The following is an 18,307-nucleotide window of genomic DNA, read 5'->3' as shown; positions in this document are numbered from 1 at the left end:
TATGTCTGTATGTCTGTATGTCTGTATGTCTGTCCGTCAACATCAAAAACTCCAAAACCGCTGCACATTTCATCTTGATATTTGGTGTGTACATGGATGATGGGCTGTAGATGCGATTTTGTTCAAATGAAGTTGTCATTGCCAAAAATATGCAAATTAAGTGAAAAAATGTAAAAACAGTCAAAATTGAAAATCTCAATAACCACTGAGCAGATTACATGAAAAATTAGCATGTAAGTACTTTGGGCTGACATGAAATGATTGTGCGCATCTTGGGTCAGTATCTTGGACTTGCTATTTTTCATGAATTTTTTTGTAATTTTCTCCCATTTTTGGTCAAAAATCTCCTGCTCTGAAACCACAAGTCCGATTGATTTGAACTTGGTATGGAAGTGCATAGGAGTGACCTTTCCCAAATTTGGGCAAATCGTGGTGAAATTTGCATATTTTTAGTTTACACGTCCATAGACTCCCATGTATAAGGCAGATCTCCATAGACTCCCATGTATAAGGCCACAAAAATAAAAATTTAGTTTCTCATCGTATTCATATTGCAAAAAGGATGCAGTGACACAATTTTTAGTCCCCACGGATGAAGTCCAGTGAGCTTATAGATTGGGTCATGTCCGTCTGTTCGTCCATCCGTGAGTCCATCTGTTCACGCAGATATCTCGGATATTTTGACAAAATGTCATGTGACCTTGATGACCTTTGATCTCAAATATACATATTTGTCCATAACTCAGTAACCACAAGTGCTACCACCCTTCATATATGGTATGATGGGACAGCTTATGACGCCACAAATTGTACCTCATTAATTATGCGCATATCTAATTTTGAGCGAGCCAATAGAGCTAGAGGTCTGATTTTTGGTATATAGGGATAACTTAGCTAAACAATTTTTTTGACAAAATGTCATGTGACCTCGGTGACCTTTGACCTCAAATATACATATTTGTCCATAACTCAGTAACCACAAGTGCTACAGCCTTCATGTATGGTATGATGGGACACCTTATGACGCCACATATTGTACCTCATTAATTATGCGCATATCTAATTTTGAGCGAGCCAATAGAGCTAGAGGTCTGATTTTTGGTATATAGGGATAACTTAGCAAAACAATTTTTTTGACAAAATGTCACGTGACCTCGGTGACCTTTGACCTCAAATATACATATTTGTCCATAACTCAGTAACCACAAGTGCTACAGCCTTCATGTATGGTATGATGGGACACCTTATGACGCCACATATTGTACCTCATTAATTATGCGCATATCTAATTTTGAGCGAGCCAATAGAGCTAGAGGTCTGATTTTTGGTATATAGGGATAACTTAGCAAAACAATTTTTTTGACAAAATGTCACGTGACCTCGGTGACCTTTGACCTCAAATATACATATTTGTCCATAACTCAGTAACCACAAGTGCTACACCCTTCATATATGGTATGATGGGACAGCTTATGACGCCACAAATTGTACCTCATTAATTATGCGCATATCTAATTTTGAGCGAGCCAATAGAGCTGGATGTCTGATTTTTGGTATATAGGGATAACTTAGCAATACAATTTTTTTGACAAAATGTCACGTGACCTCGGTGACCTTTGACCTCAAATATACATATTTGTCCATAACTCAGTAACCACAAGTGCTACACCCTTCATGTATGGTATGATGGGACAGCTTATGACGCCACATATTGTACCTCATTAATTATGCACATATCTAATTTTGAGCGAGCCAATAGAGCTAGAGGTCTGATTTTTGGTATATAGGGATAACTTAGCAAAACAATTTTTTTGACAAAATGTCACGTGACCTCGGTGACCTTTGACCTCAAATATACATATTTTTCCATAACTCGGTAACCACAAGTGCTACACCCTTCATGTTTGGTATGATTGGACACCTTATGACGCCACATACTGTACCTCAATAATTATGTGCATATCTCATTCTGAGCGAGCCAATAGAGCTGGATGTCTGATTTTTGGTATATAGGGATAACTATAGGAGAGAAATTTTTTGACCAAATGTCATGTGATCTCGATGACCTTTTACCTAAATATATGTTTATGTCAATAAATAAGTAACCACAAGTGCTATGTCCTTTGTATTTAGTAGGATGGGAGACCTTATGACAACACACGCTTTACCTCATTAATTATGTACACATCTAATTCTGGGCAAGCGAATAGAGCTAGAGATCTGATTTTTTGGCATATAGGGATTAATTAGCAATATAATTTTTTTTTTCAAATGTCATGTGACCTCGATGACCTTTGACCTTGATTATACATATATATGCATATTTCAGTAACCACAAGTTCTATACCCTCCAATTTTGATAGGATATTAGACCTTAAGATGTCACATCTTGTACCTCATTTATAATGCGCATATGTATTTCTTGGCTGGCCAATACTGCTAGAGGTCTGATCTTTTTTCCCGATTTAGAACCATAACTTAGACATGCCTCATGTGTTTCAAATTGGGAACAACGACATAGACCTATGCAGTCCAGGTCAGCTCCAAAATTGGAGACTCATTATGATAATGTATTCCGGCATTCAGCCAATCATCGACCAGATTACATCATTAATAAAGTACAGGTCACGCTGGGTCACAAATTACCCACCAAGTGTGATCGGCAGTTTTGGGCCGCTTATTAAGCCCCTGTCTTGTGAATTTCGACGAATTTCGACAGTCAACATAATCCACGTGTTCTGCAGAAGGTCATGTCCAACAAGGAGTCCGATTAGTGAACAAATATTCGAAATATTGACGATTCATTTCTACCCCCAGTTTATCGATTTCGCTCAAGTACCGAGAATCATTTTGTGGATGTTCGTCATCTCTATTAGAAATACTGTTATAAAGGTTATTTGTGTAGGTACGCGTATAACATTTTGCAAGAAAGAAGAGCAATGTCAGAGCTTTAAAACGATACCTGTTTTGTAGTTGTCAAACGCAGACTAAAAATGGTATGCGATTTTGAAAATGTGTTGACAGAGTGGCCACACAACTGTTCCCCATATGGTAGAATTTGTATCGCTGCCATCTCCGATACAAATGGGGTATTCTGAACGATCTGTGTAGGTACACGATTATATTTCGCAGGACTTCAAGCCAGAGTCTAGGAATCACAGCAATATATGGGGTTTGGTTGTCTTAGCCAGAATAAAACTGGTACGCGATTTTGAAATTGTGTTTTGACAGAGTGGCCACACAACTGTTCGACATTATGACAGAATACGGCGCGGGAGTTCGACACACAGTATGGCGTACGTAACGAAGGACGCATGTGGAGGTTGCCAGGAAATACAATTTTTACTGATGGCGCGCTGGCCGCTGATTGGCTAATGAGAGTGGGGAAATATTATGGTATAGCGCTCCAATTTTGGAGCTGACCCGGACTGCTATGTGCCCATAGATCTCAACATATACACTCCAGTGATACTTCTTAATGACCACATTTCCCTGCCCCATCAAAACTAATACTCCTATTACAAGTGGGGACTATGTCATTGTAAATGACTTGTTGAGTTAATGGTTGTATCACAGTATTTGATATATCTAATTCTGTATTTTTTCCATTTTATATTCTGAATAATTACATTAAACATATTTATTGTCTCCAGTACAGTTCATTTAAGTATTTTCACTTCATGCACTTTATCCCTTTCACACATGTTCAAATATCTGACCAGAGAACAAACACTAAATAGTCCAGGATGGAGCTACAGTGTCATTGACGCTATTTTTGATTGATGTATTTAATCATCTTTTGGGTTCTTTGGGTCCATATCCCACCTCATGCCCCTACATCATCAACTATTTACCAACAACTCCATGCCAACAACCAATTACCTGACCTGGCCACACATTAGAGAAGGTACAGCGTCATTGACGGTATTTTTGAAACCTGCAAAGGGAGTCAAACCATTTACTGTCAGAGCTCTTTAGTTTTAAATGAAATTAAAAGGCATTGCTATTGTTGATGGTAGTTTAATGCCATATGGTCGTAGACGTTGTCACATTATAGAGCCTATCGGTACTGAGCTCAACTGATGAAGTACCATTTCACAGCCATAAATCCCGTCAGAAATACTCCAGCTTCACACACCTGTGCCGGCCGAAATTTCTTGATCTGTCATTTGAACTTCAAAAGCAATATGAGCTAATTTCTAATGTATTTAGAATTTGCTGAAGACCCTTTGAAACTTTATTTAATGACCATTGGCACAAATTTGTCATTCATTTGAAACCAAAATCAGGGAAGCCGAGAGAGAGAGAGAGAGAGAGAGAGAGAGAGAGAGAGAGAGAGAGAGAGAGAGAGAGAGAGCGCGAGAGAGCTGACCAACACGTTAGTGTGTTGTTCTCGGGGTTTGGATTCATTTATTATTTCCAGAAGTGCAGCTGGTAGTTATAAATGATAGTAACTCGAGAAATCGTAAATGACTAAAGATGGTCAAAACAAGTTAAAATGTTGCATGAATGTTTACTCCTCCCCACCTTTAGCAGATAATGCAAACGTTTATAGTTATTTGGTAAACATTAATTCTGCTGACATCTGTTTACTTTATACAATTAAGGTTTGATTGACAGCAGAATCACAACTGACATCCCTCAGCTGACTTACTCAGTGTCTAGGCTCATTTACACACTAAAATTGCCCCAAAAACAAACTAGTTTAAAGATCCATTCGCTGTATCTTTTGGTCATTTACTAATTTTGTTTGTTCTGTGTATCAACTACAGTTTCTGGTTTGAATCCCTGAACCATGATAAGATACCCAGTATTTTGTTCAACAACTCACCCTGTATTACAATCTGCAATGTTATTGTTGAAAGTTTGTATTCTAGTCCTGACAAGAATTCAATTGTCAATAATGACAATGGTAATTTCACATTGGGATAGTTTTCAATCGGATTCGAACCCACAACATACGGCATCAGTCGCCTAGCTGAAAGGCCACAGAGAGAACCAGTCGGCTAAATCTCCACTCCCAATGTATAGGCTACTTTGACAAGGAGAATACTGGACGCTTTAGCATTATGTGCAGGTAATCTTATTACACAGAACCCAAGTAATGAAAAAAGTCAAAAGTTACAGCTAATGTCTCTTTAAAAATTAAGATTCAGTTCACAATGATGTGATATTGACCCTGCAAGTGGACTCTCCCATTTCATTAATTTAAGTAAAAACAACATGGAAAGCCACGTTCTTTGCTCTGTAGCTCTTTTTTCATGCTTCCTGTACAGTGTGTCTCTGAATAATGAGTGTCCTTTTTGCTAAATCCCCTGTTATAACTAATGGGTGCCTTTAGATTTAAATATCAAATGATCTGTTCCTGCCACTGGTGCAGTTTCATGGTAGAAGTAATGCATCATCGGAACAGCACAATGATTTGTGGTTGACGTAATCGAGTGTCATAAATATTGCTAAAGAGCATGTCAGATCTTGGCAGGGGAAATATGTTATATTTTATGCACAACATGTTTGGTCATAATGCTTAAGTACATACTAACTTTGACATGGATGATTTGTTTCAGGTTGCTCGCTGCATTCTCTACTATATTTTTTTAGCTATGGTCATCACCCATTTGAGGAATACTTTCCATATTATTAAAGGCCAGATACAGTTATCCTGAACATGTCTGAGGGTAATTACAGGCTTATACATTGTTTAGCTGACTTGGAAAGTGTCATGCAGCTCATCAATCAATGATTGATAAAGAGCCAGAAAAAAAGATCCACAGTTGAAGTTTGTCTGCAGTCTCTAGGTATTAAATATAGATTGTTTTAAGTGTGTAGGGCCAAATGTTAACGCGACCAGTAGGGGCAACAGTGGCAGGCATCAATACTTGTAGGAAATATAACATACATATCAGGGTGGCAACATGTTCAATACTAGTGACTTTCTAAAGGTGATATGATGAAATTATTGTAAAAGTGTACAAAAAATAACTTCTTGGAAATTTTACATTATACATTCAAGTCATACGCATGGTAGGAACCTGCTCAAAGAAAGTGAATATTGAAAGGTATTCTCTTGGAGGGATTGCTAGCATCTGGCTTTGGTTGTGCTGCCTGCAGATGGTATTTAGTCGCTGACACTGAGAGACTTGTAAATGCAATTTATTGCCACTGGTATATGTCCTTGAATCAAATAATATGGGTGTAGGGTTTGCTGTTAAAACAGAACTATATGCGTTCATGCGAAATTGTGGGAAAGCATGTTAGATTGTACCAAAGCAGAATTTTTGATGTGCCATGTAGATACTGTACAAGGTACATTGAAAAAACTGGTGATTCAACAATTTTAAGTTAACAGAACAACAAATATAGTTTAGAAAAAGAATTCAAACTAAACTGACAAAAATAATGTCAAAAGAGAGATACTTTGTCCCTTTAAATTAACCAATATTATATGAAGACTTCAATTTGGTCTTTTGAATATTGATAAACTATTTATTAGTATTTGTGATTTTTCCTTCGCAGCTTGTTGTGGCAATTTAATGAGTATCTCTTCAGAATATAGGCAAGGTTCATCGGCCATCTCAACACAGTTAGTATCAACTCCCAAGGATAACAACACAGTCTTACACCAGACGGCTAGTCCAGTCCCTATACCTCTGTCAACCAAGATATCTCCACACAATGACAGAAATCCACTGTCAACACAGCAAACATCCCCTGGGACAATTCTACAATGTGAAAATGCTGCCACACCTCTGTCAACCAAGATATCTCCACAGAATGACAGAAATCCACTATCAGCACAGCAAACATCCCCTGGGACAATTCTACAACGTGAAAATGCTGTCAAACCTCTGTCAACCAAGATATCTCCACAGAATGACAGAAATCCACTATCAACACAGCAAACATCCCCTGGGACAATTCTACAATGTGAAAATGCTGCCACACCTCTGTCAACCAAGATATCTCCACAGAATGACAGAAATCCACTATCAACACAGCAAACATCCCCTGGGACAATTCTACAACGTGAAAATGCTGCCACACCTCTGTCAACCAAGATATCTCCACAGAATGACAGAAATCCACTATCAACACAGCAAACATCCCCTGGGACAATTCTACAACGTGAAAATGCTGCCACACCTCTGTCAACCAAGATATCTCCACAGAATGACAGAAATCCACTATCAACACAGCAAACATCCCCTGGGACAATTCTACAATGTGAAAATGCTGCCACACCTGTCAACCAAGATATCTCCACAGAATGACAGAAATCCACTATCAACACAGCAAACATCCCCTTGGACAATTCTACAACGTGAAAATGCTGCCACACCTCTGTCAACCAAGATATCTCCACAGAATGACAGAAATCCACTATCAACACAGCAAACATCCCCTGGGACAATTCTACAATGTGAAAATGCTGCCACACCTGTCAACCAAGATATGTCCACAGAATGACAGAAATCCACTATCAACACAGCAAACATCCCCTTGGACAATTCTACAACGTGAAAATGCTGTCACACCTCTGTCAACTGAGATATCTCCACAGAATGCCAGAAATCCACTATCAGCACAACAAACATCCCCTGGGACGATTCTACACCGTGAAAATGCTGCCACACCTCTGTCAACTGAGTATCTCCACAGAATGATAGAAATCCAGTGTCAACACAGCATACATCCCCACAGTAAGTGAGGCTACCCACAATTCCCCTTGATTTGTTCACTCAGACATGTTTTGCTAAAGGCTTTTTCAATTTTATCAGTTTCTTAACAGTTATTAACTTATAATTTAAGTTCAGGATTATTTGTTAAAACTATGTTCCAAAATTATTGATTATGTTTAAAATTCAAGAGTAAATTGAATGAGAAGTTGATGTTTGGAGGTGCTAAAAATTGCACACTTGTCAAGATAAAATTACCAGCAACTAAGATGGTCTCATCGTACCACCTGTCAAACATGCACATTTCCTTTGTTACGAACATTAAAAAAAAATCAATACCCTTTCTTTTGCCAACACAGATGCAACTTATTCCCCCAGTTTCCTTGAAAATATTGTATATGGCTGTCAAAAATCTATGTCGACAAAATTACAAAATTGCTATCTCCTCCGCGGAAAAGGGGTTGATCTTCTCATTATTCACAGTGAGAAATCAGAAAATTATGATTATCAGAACTATGTTGCCAGAATTTTGAAATATGGACCGAGTTGTTCTGTGTACAGAAGAAATTTGCTTCAGTTCAGTGAGTGATCTCCGTGTGTACAGATCATGGAGAATTGTGGGTAGCCTCACTTACTGTGTCCCCTGGGACAATTCTACAAAGTGAAAATGCTGCCACACCACTGTCAACTGAGATATCTCCACACAATGACAGAAATCCACTGTCAACACAGCAAACATCCCCTGGGACAATTCTACAATGTGAAAATGCTGCTCACACCTGTCAACCAAGATATCTCCACAGAATGACAGAAATCCCCTATCAACACAGCAAACATCCCCTGGGACAATTCTACAACGTGAAAATGCTATCACACCTCTGTCAACCAAGATATCTCCACAGATTGACAGAAATCCACTATCAACACAACAAACATCCCCTCGGAAAATTCTACAAAGTGAAAATGCTGCCACACCTCTGTCAACTGAGATACCTCCACAGAATGACAGAAATCCACTGTCAACACGGGAGCATACATCTGGGACAATTCTACAATGTGAAAATGCTATTTTCTATCTATAACAACAACAACATGTTCACAATGGATAGTCCTCACACTTGGCCTCATATCCTGGTGCTATAATGTGGCTATTAGACTTTGTCGAGGTAAGACACAGCATTTAAAGCAATAGACTAAAATTCAGTGGAAATCATGGCACACATCTGTGTAGCAAGTTGGTGCTTGAGACAGGGGTGGTACATTGCCAAATTCAGCTTAATTGGCACATGTAGTGCATCTCTTTTGTTGAGAATATTACAAGGCATGTTTTTCCTCTCTCCAGACTGAAACTTTATGGAAAAAATTACTATTTATTGCATTGAAACAGGTTTATGTTGTGATTTTTGTCAGGAAATGGGTGAAGAGCAGGTGCTGATTTCACACATCGTGAAATTCATTTAGACTTAACCCCTTGACTACCTATGGCGCCGGATATATCCGGCGCCATATTGAATTACCATATACCTTGAGTGCCGGAAATATCCGGCACAGTTAAATAGGCGTATTTGCTTCGTTTTTGTCGCTAAAAATCCCGTAATTTCGGCGTCGGCACGCAGCGCGACTAAGATTGATGTATTCCGATCTGGCCTGAATGTGATTGTGCCCCCGTACGTCCGAGTATGGCCAAAATCCGGAAGCAAATGTCGTGACCCATGACCTCGACCCTGAAAGGTCAGGCTGATCACAGAAGCGTCGCGCTGATTGTTTACAGTTTTCAGAAGTACGGACGATCGTGAAGATGTTTATGGGTTTTTTTTAATGCAATGAAATGTTTATTTATTGAAAACAAATGATTTATATGTAAATATATTCTTTTCACAGCAATATTCGTGAATGAAACTAGAGGAAATAAAAATTTTTACTATAAGCCAGTGAAATTTTATAGCAGCCATACTATCATTATGACTGGTCACATGACTGGTCATGTGTTTGGTCATGTGATATGTTGTTCCCTAAAATGTATTTTTAAATATTGTGAGTTATTTTTGATAAATCATAACCATTTTAGATGCATGTTTCTGCAAAAAAGACATAAGCAGGTGTTTACAAATATAAAATGTGTTGATTTTCAAATACAGAATCATGTCAGATGCTGATGTTTGTGGTTCAGTTACTCTGCCTTTTGTGAGAAAAATCTTAAATAGGTACATCTATAAATAAAGTAAAGGGTAGTTATTATTACATATATGTAAAGACAAATGCCATGAAAATTGCAACTGTATTCAAATTTGCGTCATTTTATGGATTCAAAACAGTTCCTGATGCTTCAAATATTCATATTCTTTGCCAACTCTGGTCACATGATGTGTCGTGTGATCAGTCACGTGACCTGGAAATACAAAACTTATGTATGAAAAAGTGGTAAATTTCATGGTGATTCAGAAAATATATGGTTATTGGTACTTACTTAATTTTTACTCTAAGCAGTGTTCATGCAATGACCACACCCAAGATTTTATCAATATTTACATAAGGGGCCTGGTATATAGGAATACATTGGCCTTGGTAGTCAAGGGGTTAAGAGTACCCGTCATGCATGTGTGGATATTCTGTGACCCAACATGACTTGTGGCATGGTGTTTCCATTGTCAGTGCAGCTCATTTGATCCACAGAGTTACTAAAGGCTTTCTGCTGTGTCCAATTATTTTTGTAATATTGTAGGTCACAGAATACCTGCACACTTCTGAATCTTTCAAGCCATGACTGCTTCAAAATATGAAATGCAAATGAGACAAGAGATGCTTGCCATATGGGTCATTTTATGTCATATATAATATAGATAACATTGATAATGTTGCAGCATCAATTTTGCTTCATGTAGGAGTATCACAGAACTCTTCACTCCCTGAAAGGTTGTTGTTTGTTTCTCCAAATATATCAATCCGCAACGTTTCAGTTAGCTGTGGGCCCATAGCTGTGGTGTTTCCAGACGGGATTCCTGCCTTTTACGGGCTGGTTTTGACTTTAACGATTTTAAATCCGGCACCACAGCAATGGGAAACTCTGTAGACTAGCATCCATGTTACGTCCGACAGTACCCTTGTCGCAACTTTGTTTGAACATATTTTGAAAAGTTTCCATCCAAATTACAAAGTGCCAACACTCATCCACAACTTGGTTATTAGGGACATATCACGACCAGAAATCTGCATAAAAGTCATTGAAATATCACCATTTTTCTAGCTTTAACCGACATTACTACCCGGAGACCGCCATTTTGCTAGCGTAAAACTGTTGGTCGAGGCTCTGCAGAAAGTCGCTACAGTGATGTAGCAGTGACCTCTCAACTTATAAAAACAAACTCAGTAATTCATCCTGTGATATCGATGACCATCATTCGTCCTATGGACATTGCCAGTCTCACATACATGTAACTGAAATCAAACTTTATCTTGGGAAAAAAAAATTCAGTCCTAGGATCTGTGATTGTTCATGGGGCGCGGATGCTGGCCATAATCTCTCAGTTTGTGTTAAAATCGTACAAGTCAAGACCAGCCTGTAAAAGGCAGGAATCCCGTATTAAAACACCACAGGTATGGACCTACAGCTACGTTTCGGTACAACTAGCGTATCTTTGTCAAGTTGATATGACAGCAGTACAGCATGAATGACTGGGCGTATGATAATGACAATGACTACAAAGGGACAAAAACAGACAGGAAAATGTAGATGAAAACAAATTAATTGTACAATTCCTTCCGCAGAAAAGAGTCATGTTTGTACTGCTGATTGCTCTTGTTGAGAATCTGCACCATATTTCTTTTCACACAGACAGCGCTAAGTCTGGATGTAGAAAGCTTTATGTTCGAGAGTGAAGGGTTCGATGATGCTGACGACTCTAGGGTAAGCTACTTACACCAATACAGAAACACAGGTACTTTTTAACCCTCTGGTCTGATCATTCAGATCAGCAGAAGGTCACTCACTTCTATTAGTCATCACCATACAATCACAGTACTGTCCCTGATTGAGGGAGTACACAGGGCATGTATGAATATGGTACAATGCATGTCCAAAACAAGCATGTCTGTGAAAACCATATCTGAGAATTTTTTGAGAATCTATCATATTCATGTAAATTAAAATGAAGTATATCAAAGGCAACATCTACAATATACACTGTAGCCTGTTTTTTGACATTTAAGCCTTTCTACTGGTTATATATACATGATGAGACCTGGTATAGTCACAGGGAAACCTTGTAGGAAAGATTTTGGCAATTGTTTCAATGAATCACAAAAATGATACAGTAGACCATTGGTAAAAAAGTTGCAGTATGCACAATCAGTGTTTTGTTCTCTACCCTTACAGTTCCTGTTCGGTTATCTGGAAAAATGTTATGCAGGCTTCTTGAACGGTCACGATGACTTTGAAACCCATGAACGAATGCTGGCTGAGAATATGAGTGAGTCTCTTCATGTCTGTTGCATAGACCCCAGAAAAATGGACCCTTTCTACTATCTATTGTTGCAGTTACATAAAATCAGAATTATGAAGTCTTTAGCAGCTGATATTACTAGTGCTAAACCCAAGCTCAAAAGCCTTGATATTGTTCATTATAGGCATGAAATACTGAGTATTTTGTGTCCATGGCCCCTTTTCTCAATGTCACTGGTTATTGGTATACTGTATGTGGGTATGGTGTAACATATGGTATGGTAACATTACACTTGCTGTTGCAAACAATCTTCTAAATTACTCAAACTTGAAAGAGAACAAAGTCAAAAATATTGTTTGAAATTTCACATTATTCTTGGTGAAGCTAGTTTATTCACATTTGTCTCCTATGCAAACCACAGAGATTGGGAACCACATTGCCACAGAGGACCTTGACCAATTGGAAAATGCAATCAGAACACTGAACGCTGAACTTGAGATACTGGAACTAGAATCTGTAAGTTAAAAAATGGTTAAATCAACATGTTATCTTTGTGTATAGTTTTTGCTGTCATACACATTTTGAAAAAGCAAAGTCCTGTTGTAGTTTCAAATCATTGCATGACCCTCATTCATAAATTATTATTTGGTCTTACTCATCAGTCGCAGTGAAGTGACACGTTCAACTCTGCTATCCCATATTCCCCTAAAACTAGGTCCATTTTTCCACAAAAACAGAAATGTATGAACAATGATATCTGTGATGAAATGTATCACAATAAAATATATTACCAGTATTGTTGTCCGTATCAACCCAGTGTTATCTTGGTTAATTATGTGTCCATTTCATGGCAATATTTAGACTTTCTTTTTGTCTTGTTTTTTTAATACTTTCCTCTTACACTCTAGGACAAAATGGCAAGTCTCAATGACAGAAAACAACTGCTTCAGACTGACTTGAAGAGGTTTGAGAACTACTTGCAGGAGTTTGAATCCCACAAAAGCAGCCTGTCTCTATGGCAACAAGAGAAAGATGAAGACTTCCAAAGAGCTGGTAAGACAGATAGTTACTGATTTTTAGCCCCCATGAACAGAGTCCGGAGACTTATAGATATGGTCTTGTCTGTGCATCTGTTGTTCATGCAAATTCCTCAACGATGCCAGGAGTGATTTCATTCAAACTTGGTACAAGGATTACTCCCTATGTCATACATATGCATTTGTTTTGTGGTACAATCCAATATGACCATCACTTCCGTCAATGGGTTCCAATTCACTACCCAGTGGGGACTATGTCATTGACAATGACTTGTGATGAAATTTGTAGGTTTCAGTGTTTCCTCCAGAGTGCTTGCAGCAAACATAGAAAACAATGTCCTCTTAAATTATCAAGCGTGGGTCATGGGATGCACTGATTTTTTTGCGCAGACAATTTTAGGGTATGTGTACCCTGCACATTTTGACAACAGCCTGTCCAGTTACACGAAGTGTTATCTCTGGAACACAAGTAAATACAATCTATTTGTAATACAAAATGTTTCCTACCACAAGTTAATATGTTTGAATGGAGCATACCGAAATCGGAACTAGTGTTGCAAAATGTTCCCAGGACATGTTATGTTATTAGTCAGAACAAACTGTTGAAACACTTGTTGCAAAATATTCCCAAGCTGAGGATTATTTTTACACCACGTACTACCTTGAATTTCATTTCAATGTAGGGCCTCCTTGATCACAAATGGGTTGACCCGTTCTCAACACTCTTGGCAAGCCAGTACGTATCAATTGTTTTTCACCAAACTCACCACATATACTGCTGTGACAACATCAGATCAAGCAACCTTCCACACTGATAATCAAATAGTGAGAATGATAACGAATTGTCCCACGAATCAGGGTAAGATTGTTAGTCACCTGCTAAGAAAGGCAAAGCAAGAAAATTTAGCGACGGATGGTTGCAAAATTCACAGCATTCACACTCACAGTGGTTGTTTCAAAGGGTGGTAAAGGACTGTTTTGCAAGTACCGGTATTGTTAAGAAACTGTGAAACTGCTCATTCACAAGTCCTGGCAGGTGTTTAAATTTCCTTACATCCACCCTTGACAGGCATTTGTCATCTGCTGGTCACAGAAATGCTGTGCAAGATTTTGTACAAGCAAGATATTGCCTGCATTTACTGAAAAATAGGAAATATTTCCATAATGCGATGTGTATATCAGCGTAAAAAAATATAAAGCAAGTTTGTGATCATTTCCTGCCATCAAGTTACACTGGTATGCAGATAAGAATGGACAGTGAAATTGATCTAAATGTTGCCACACTTGTGTAATTGGTTTGTAAAGTTGTTCCAAAACTTGCCTCAGAAGTTGCACTGACTTGTTGTAACTGCGGTGAAAATCAAAGAGCTTTTATGAACCCATAATAAACACACACCAGGGAGTACACTTTGCAGTGCACTTCACATACACAGACTCATATTACATTCCTTATATACCGCTGCTTTGAGTTACATTGTATCACAGCCAAGTCAGAGTCTAGTTGTCATTAGACTCTTGTTGCCTTTGCATTGTATGAAGTTCTTTGGCAAAAAAAATCATGATCTACAGGAAAAGAGGTGTACATACGCCAGAAGTAGTAAGTGAGAAAGTTGTCGAAATGTACGGGGATAGAAAGTCAGGAAATCTTTACCCTACACACACAGACACTAATCAGTGTCTACTTTATTGCTTTATATCAACAATTACAGCAGAAGCCTACTGTGAAACAACACTATCATCCGTCTTTAGTTTGCCGCAACTCAACTAAAGTTACCGATCCTGTAGTAAATTTTGAAACAACTTTACAAACCAATTACACAAGTGTGATAACATTTAGATCAATTTCACTGTCCATTCTTATCTGCATATGAGTATAACATTTTTTCAGGATGTTATCTATTCAGGTATCACCAAATAGTGATAAAAAATGCCACATTTTCAGGAGTTACATACCCTTCCCAAACCTCAGTCGTTTCATGACTTCTGTTCGCGCGCTTTGATCACCTGAATGTCCCTTTATTTTAACTGTTAGGCCAGAGAAAAAAAAATCTTGTTCATCGGATTTTTGGACCAAGTCCCTGGAGCGGCGAGCGAAAATTTTTTTTTTTTTTTTTTTTTTAGGCCGAAGGTAAACGCGGTTCTCTGGCATTTTTGCACAGATGCAGACAAGGCAAGATAATTGTTTCCCTTTTTACCAGAAATATCTCAGACAAGAAACACTGATACTGGTAACTGAATTCAATACTATATTTCCAAACAATAACATAGGCCATTACATTCACAGTTAGTGTTTGCACAACATATTCTGAGTATTCTTGACCGCGGACATCCGGGAACTTGCGAAATTTTTACGTCATTTTTGCGTCACACTGCCGTGAGAACAAAATATTGAAGTGTGAATTTTTCAACCTTTACACCAGTATTCAAAGTTTCAACATTATGTCAATGATAAACACTAAGTTCTGTCCTTTGTCACATAATTTCTGCATTGTTCACTGTCCTGTATAGTCAAATCCCAATTCACCTCACTCGCTAGCAATAGGTGAAAGTGACGTCACACGTCAGAATTTCAACATTCTCTCAGAATAAAACTGAAATGTACAGCAAATTACTGAAATCCAACAATTCAGTATTGTCCTTTAATATTGTCCTGGTGGGACCTAGCATCTGAGTTTTTTTCATTTTACTTTGGCCCCATGTTTTGGCCTCTTTACCACTGTCTCTACACATTTTACACAATGGTCTAACAACACTGTACTGTAATCGGAGTGAAGTTATATAGTCATCTTTCAGATCGTACTTTAACATCGACGCAACCATGTGTTTTGTCATTGCCGTAAATTTTTATACTTTCGATGCAATTTTCATTCAATCGGACGCACCGTCCATCTGCTGTCACGATCTTGTTGAATAAATCGCCAAACGTAATATCAGGACAAACACTGAATAGCGTCTTTGGAACTAACTGTTGGCCATCACGTCGAATGTTGGCGATCAAATTAATACTCACGATGTGACATGTACTAACCTTTACAAAACGAGGAAATTTCTGGCCAAATCGACCCACTTTGCGTCGTGATTCGCCAAATTCAGACGTCACAACAACATGTTGGCGGTCAACTACGTCGGAAGTCTCATTCAAAATCCCGTGCCCGCGCAAAACCCGACAAAGTGTAGGGCGCCACCAGCGGCAGTACTAAAAATATTTGTAATGCGGAAGTAAGAATTTGCCGCGATCAAAAAAAAAAAAATTTCCAAATACGCCAAAGTAGAAGCGGCGATTCCGATGAACAATTTATTTTTTCTTCCTGGCCTTATTGGTCACTGTTTCCCCTTTTTGAAATCCTGGAGGAAGCACTGTTTGTCCTGGCAGTCATTTCTATTAGCTATTTTTTATACTATTTTGTACAAAGGCACAGACTTATTATACCTGCAACTTAAAACTCATAGTGATTTTGTAGCTCTTTCTGTACTATTTTTCATAGTATTTGGTAGCCGGTATCAGACAGTTCATGTTTGTGTCGGCTACATGGACGATCTCCCAATTCTGATCAAATTTGATCGACACCATATAATTGCGGTATTTTTACCTTTGGGATATTGCTTCAGAATCAGACGGCCTGGTTTTAACTTGGTCCACTTTCTGTCAGCCAACAAGTCATTCGAGAGAAATAAATTGTAGTTTCCCTCCTTTCTATGGCCTGTAGGATTCTGTACTTTCCGAGAAAGTGATTTGGTAGGTATTCTATAGGATTGAAGTTTACAAGGGTAAACTAATTTCTATAACCAAGAATACCTAGCAAATGTCACCCATCCTGCTCCCCACTTGGTAATAGTTAAAATTTATTTTCCTGGGGAAGTGGTATTCTTTCTGGTATAGTGGATGTAAGTTATTTTCTTCTTCAAATGCAATCCTGTCACCCTCCATCAGTATTGTTTTTGTTACCTTGCGGTGAAGGGTTTTATTGTATTTGTTGGTTGTTCAAAGAATGCAAGAATACAATAATGATGAATAGCTTTCTTCCTAGATTTTTAACATTTCAATTAAAATTATATGCTGCTTTTCAGAAGTTGGTGGTAAGCGCAAAAGAAGTGTTAAGAAAGTAAAAGGAGATGCATCCAAGGGTATGTTTGTTTCACTTAAACATATGTTTGTATGATCATATGACTATATTTTTGGGGCTCAAAAATCCCCATATTCAGGCAATTACATAGTATTTTTGCCTCTGTCAATACTTTCTTTGAAGAGTCGTGGTAGTTTGAACTACGCGTAAAGGCTCTACAGGAACCATAAAACAAACATACAGAGATGCAAGTTACAATATGTCATGATGTATTTGTTAACTTTTAAATTCTGTGTTTATTGTGACTCATTTGCATGTAACATCGTGAATGAATTGTGGCATTTGTAAAAAGAAAGTCAGGTATAGTTCCAACAATCACTACCCTTTTATATATGTTAATGAAACAGTCATAACCCATATTATACAAAATACATTAGTAAAATTGATTGACATGTCTGAAACTTTTGAGGTAAATTAATTTAGGTTTTCCTTTTTTCTTTTTTTCAGCAAAACAAAGAAGGAATACAAGCAAGGTTCCATGGACAGAGACAGAAAAGATGCTGTTGACAGGCATTTCAGTCTCCACATAAAAAGGGACAAGGCTGATCAAAAGTCAGAGGCCATTAAATGTTTAGCAGAAGAGCCAGTTTTAAGGAAAAGAACTTGGGAAGCAATCAAGTTGCATGTGTAAAACAGAACAACTTCTTACAATCGGCAAGCCATTTCTAGTTATCAGTCTGGACCGAAATAGTCCTATAGACACTTAACCAAGCTCCAACACCCCAGGAAAATAAGTGTTTGGACATTCGTCATTTTAAAGAAGATACATTCTATGCCATAGATTAACTACCAAAACCTTTTCAAATGGGAAATAACCTGGTGCTTGCTGCACTTTGAAAAGTTAAAGACTTTAAACTACCCACGTTTGACACTTCTTCATGACGTCAGTTATGACCTCAGCTCCAGTTTTACTCTAGCAGAGACCACACAGCTCTTTAGGGTACAGCCAGAAGGGCTTTGAACAACCAACACCGCCAGGTAATAATCACAAATTTTGACAGAGGGTGACAGGATTGTATTTGAAGGAGAAA

The 18,307-nt window shown here is 38.1% G+C and overlaps 1 protein-coding gene across 1 annotated transcript; it reads left to right on the top strand.

Moving 5' to 3' along the window:
- Positions 1–6,872: 6,872 nt before the first annotated feature.
- Positions 6,873–17,907, top strand: LOC139127851 (kinetochore protein NDC80 homolog). Its single transcript, XM_070693708.1, has 7 exons — positions 6,873–8,842; positions 11,509–11,580; positions 12,049–12,142; positions 12,537–12,631; positions 13,024–13,168; positions 17,221–17,302; positions 17,724–17,907. The coding sequence occupies exons 1-7, from the start codon at positions 8,819–8,821 to the stop codon at positions 17,905–17,907; spliced, it is 696 nt and encodes a 231-aa protein (XP_070549809.1). The 5' UTR covers positions 6,873–8,818.
- The last annotated feature ends 400 nt before the right edge of the window (positions 17,908–18,307 follow it).

The sequence above is a fragment of the Ptychodera flava genome, unplaced genomic scaffold, assembly GCF_041260155.1.
Source record: "Ptychodera flava strain L36383 unplaced genomic scaffold, AS_Pfla_20210202 Scaffold_38__1_contigs__length_1544198_pilon, whole genome shotgun sequence".
Lineage (NCBI taxonomy): Eukaryota > Metazoa > Hemichordata > Enteropneusta > Ptychoderidae > Ptychodera > Ptychodera flava.
This window is presented reverse-complemented; position numbering and strand designations above follow the sequence as displayed.

What these genes read in the sequence shown, in the direction of transcription:
- LOC139127851 (XM_070693708.1), top strand. Translation starts at nt 8,819, where the DNA reads ATGTGGCTATTAGACTTTGTCGAG. An exon ending in AATGCTGGCTGAGAATATGA is followed by an intron (nt 12,143 to 12,536) that starts GTGAGTCTCTTC and finishes TGCAAACCACAG; the next exon opens with AGATTGGGAACCACATTGCC. An exon ending in TGAAGACTTCCAAAGAGCTG is followed by an intron (nt 13,169 to 17,220) that starts GTAAGACAGATA and finishes GCTGCTTTTCAG; the next exon opens with AAGTTGGTGGTAAGCGCAAA.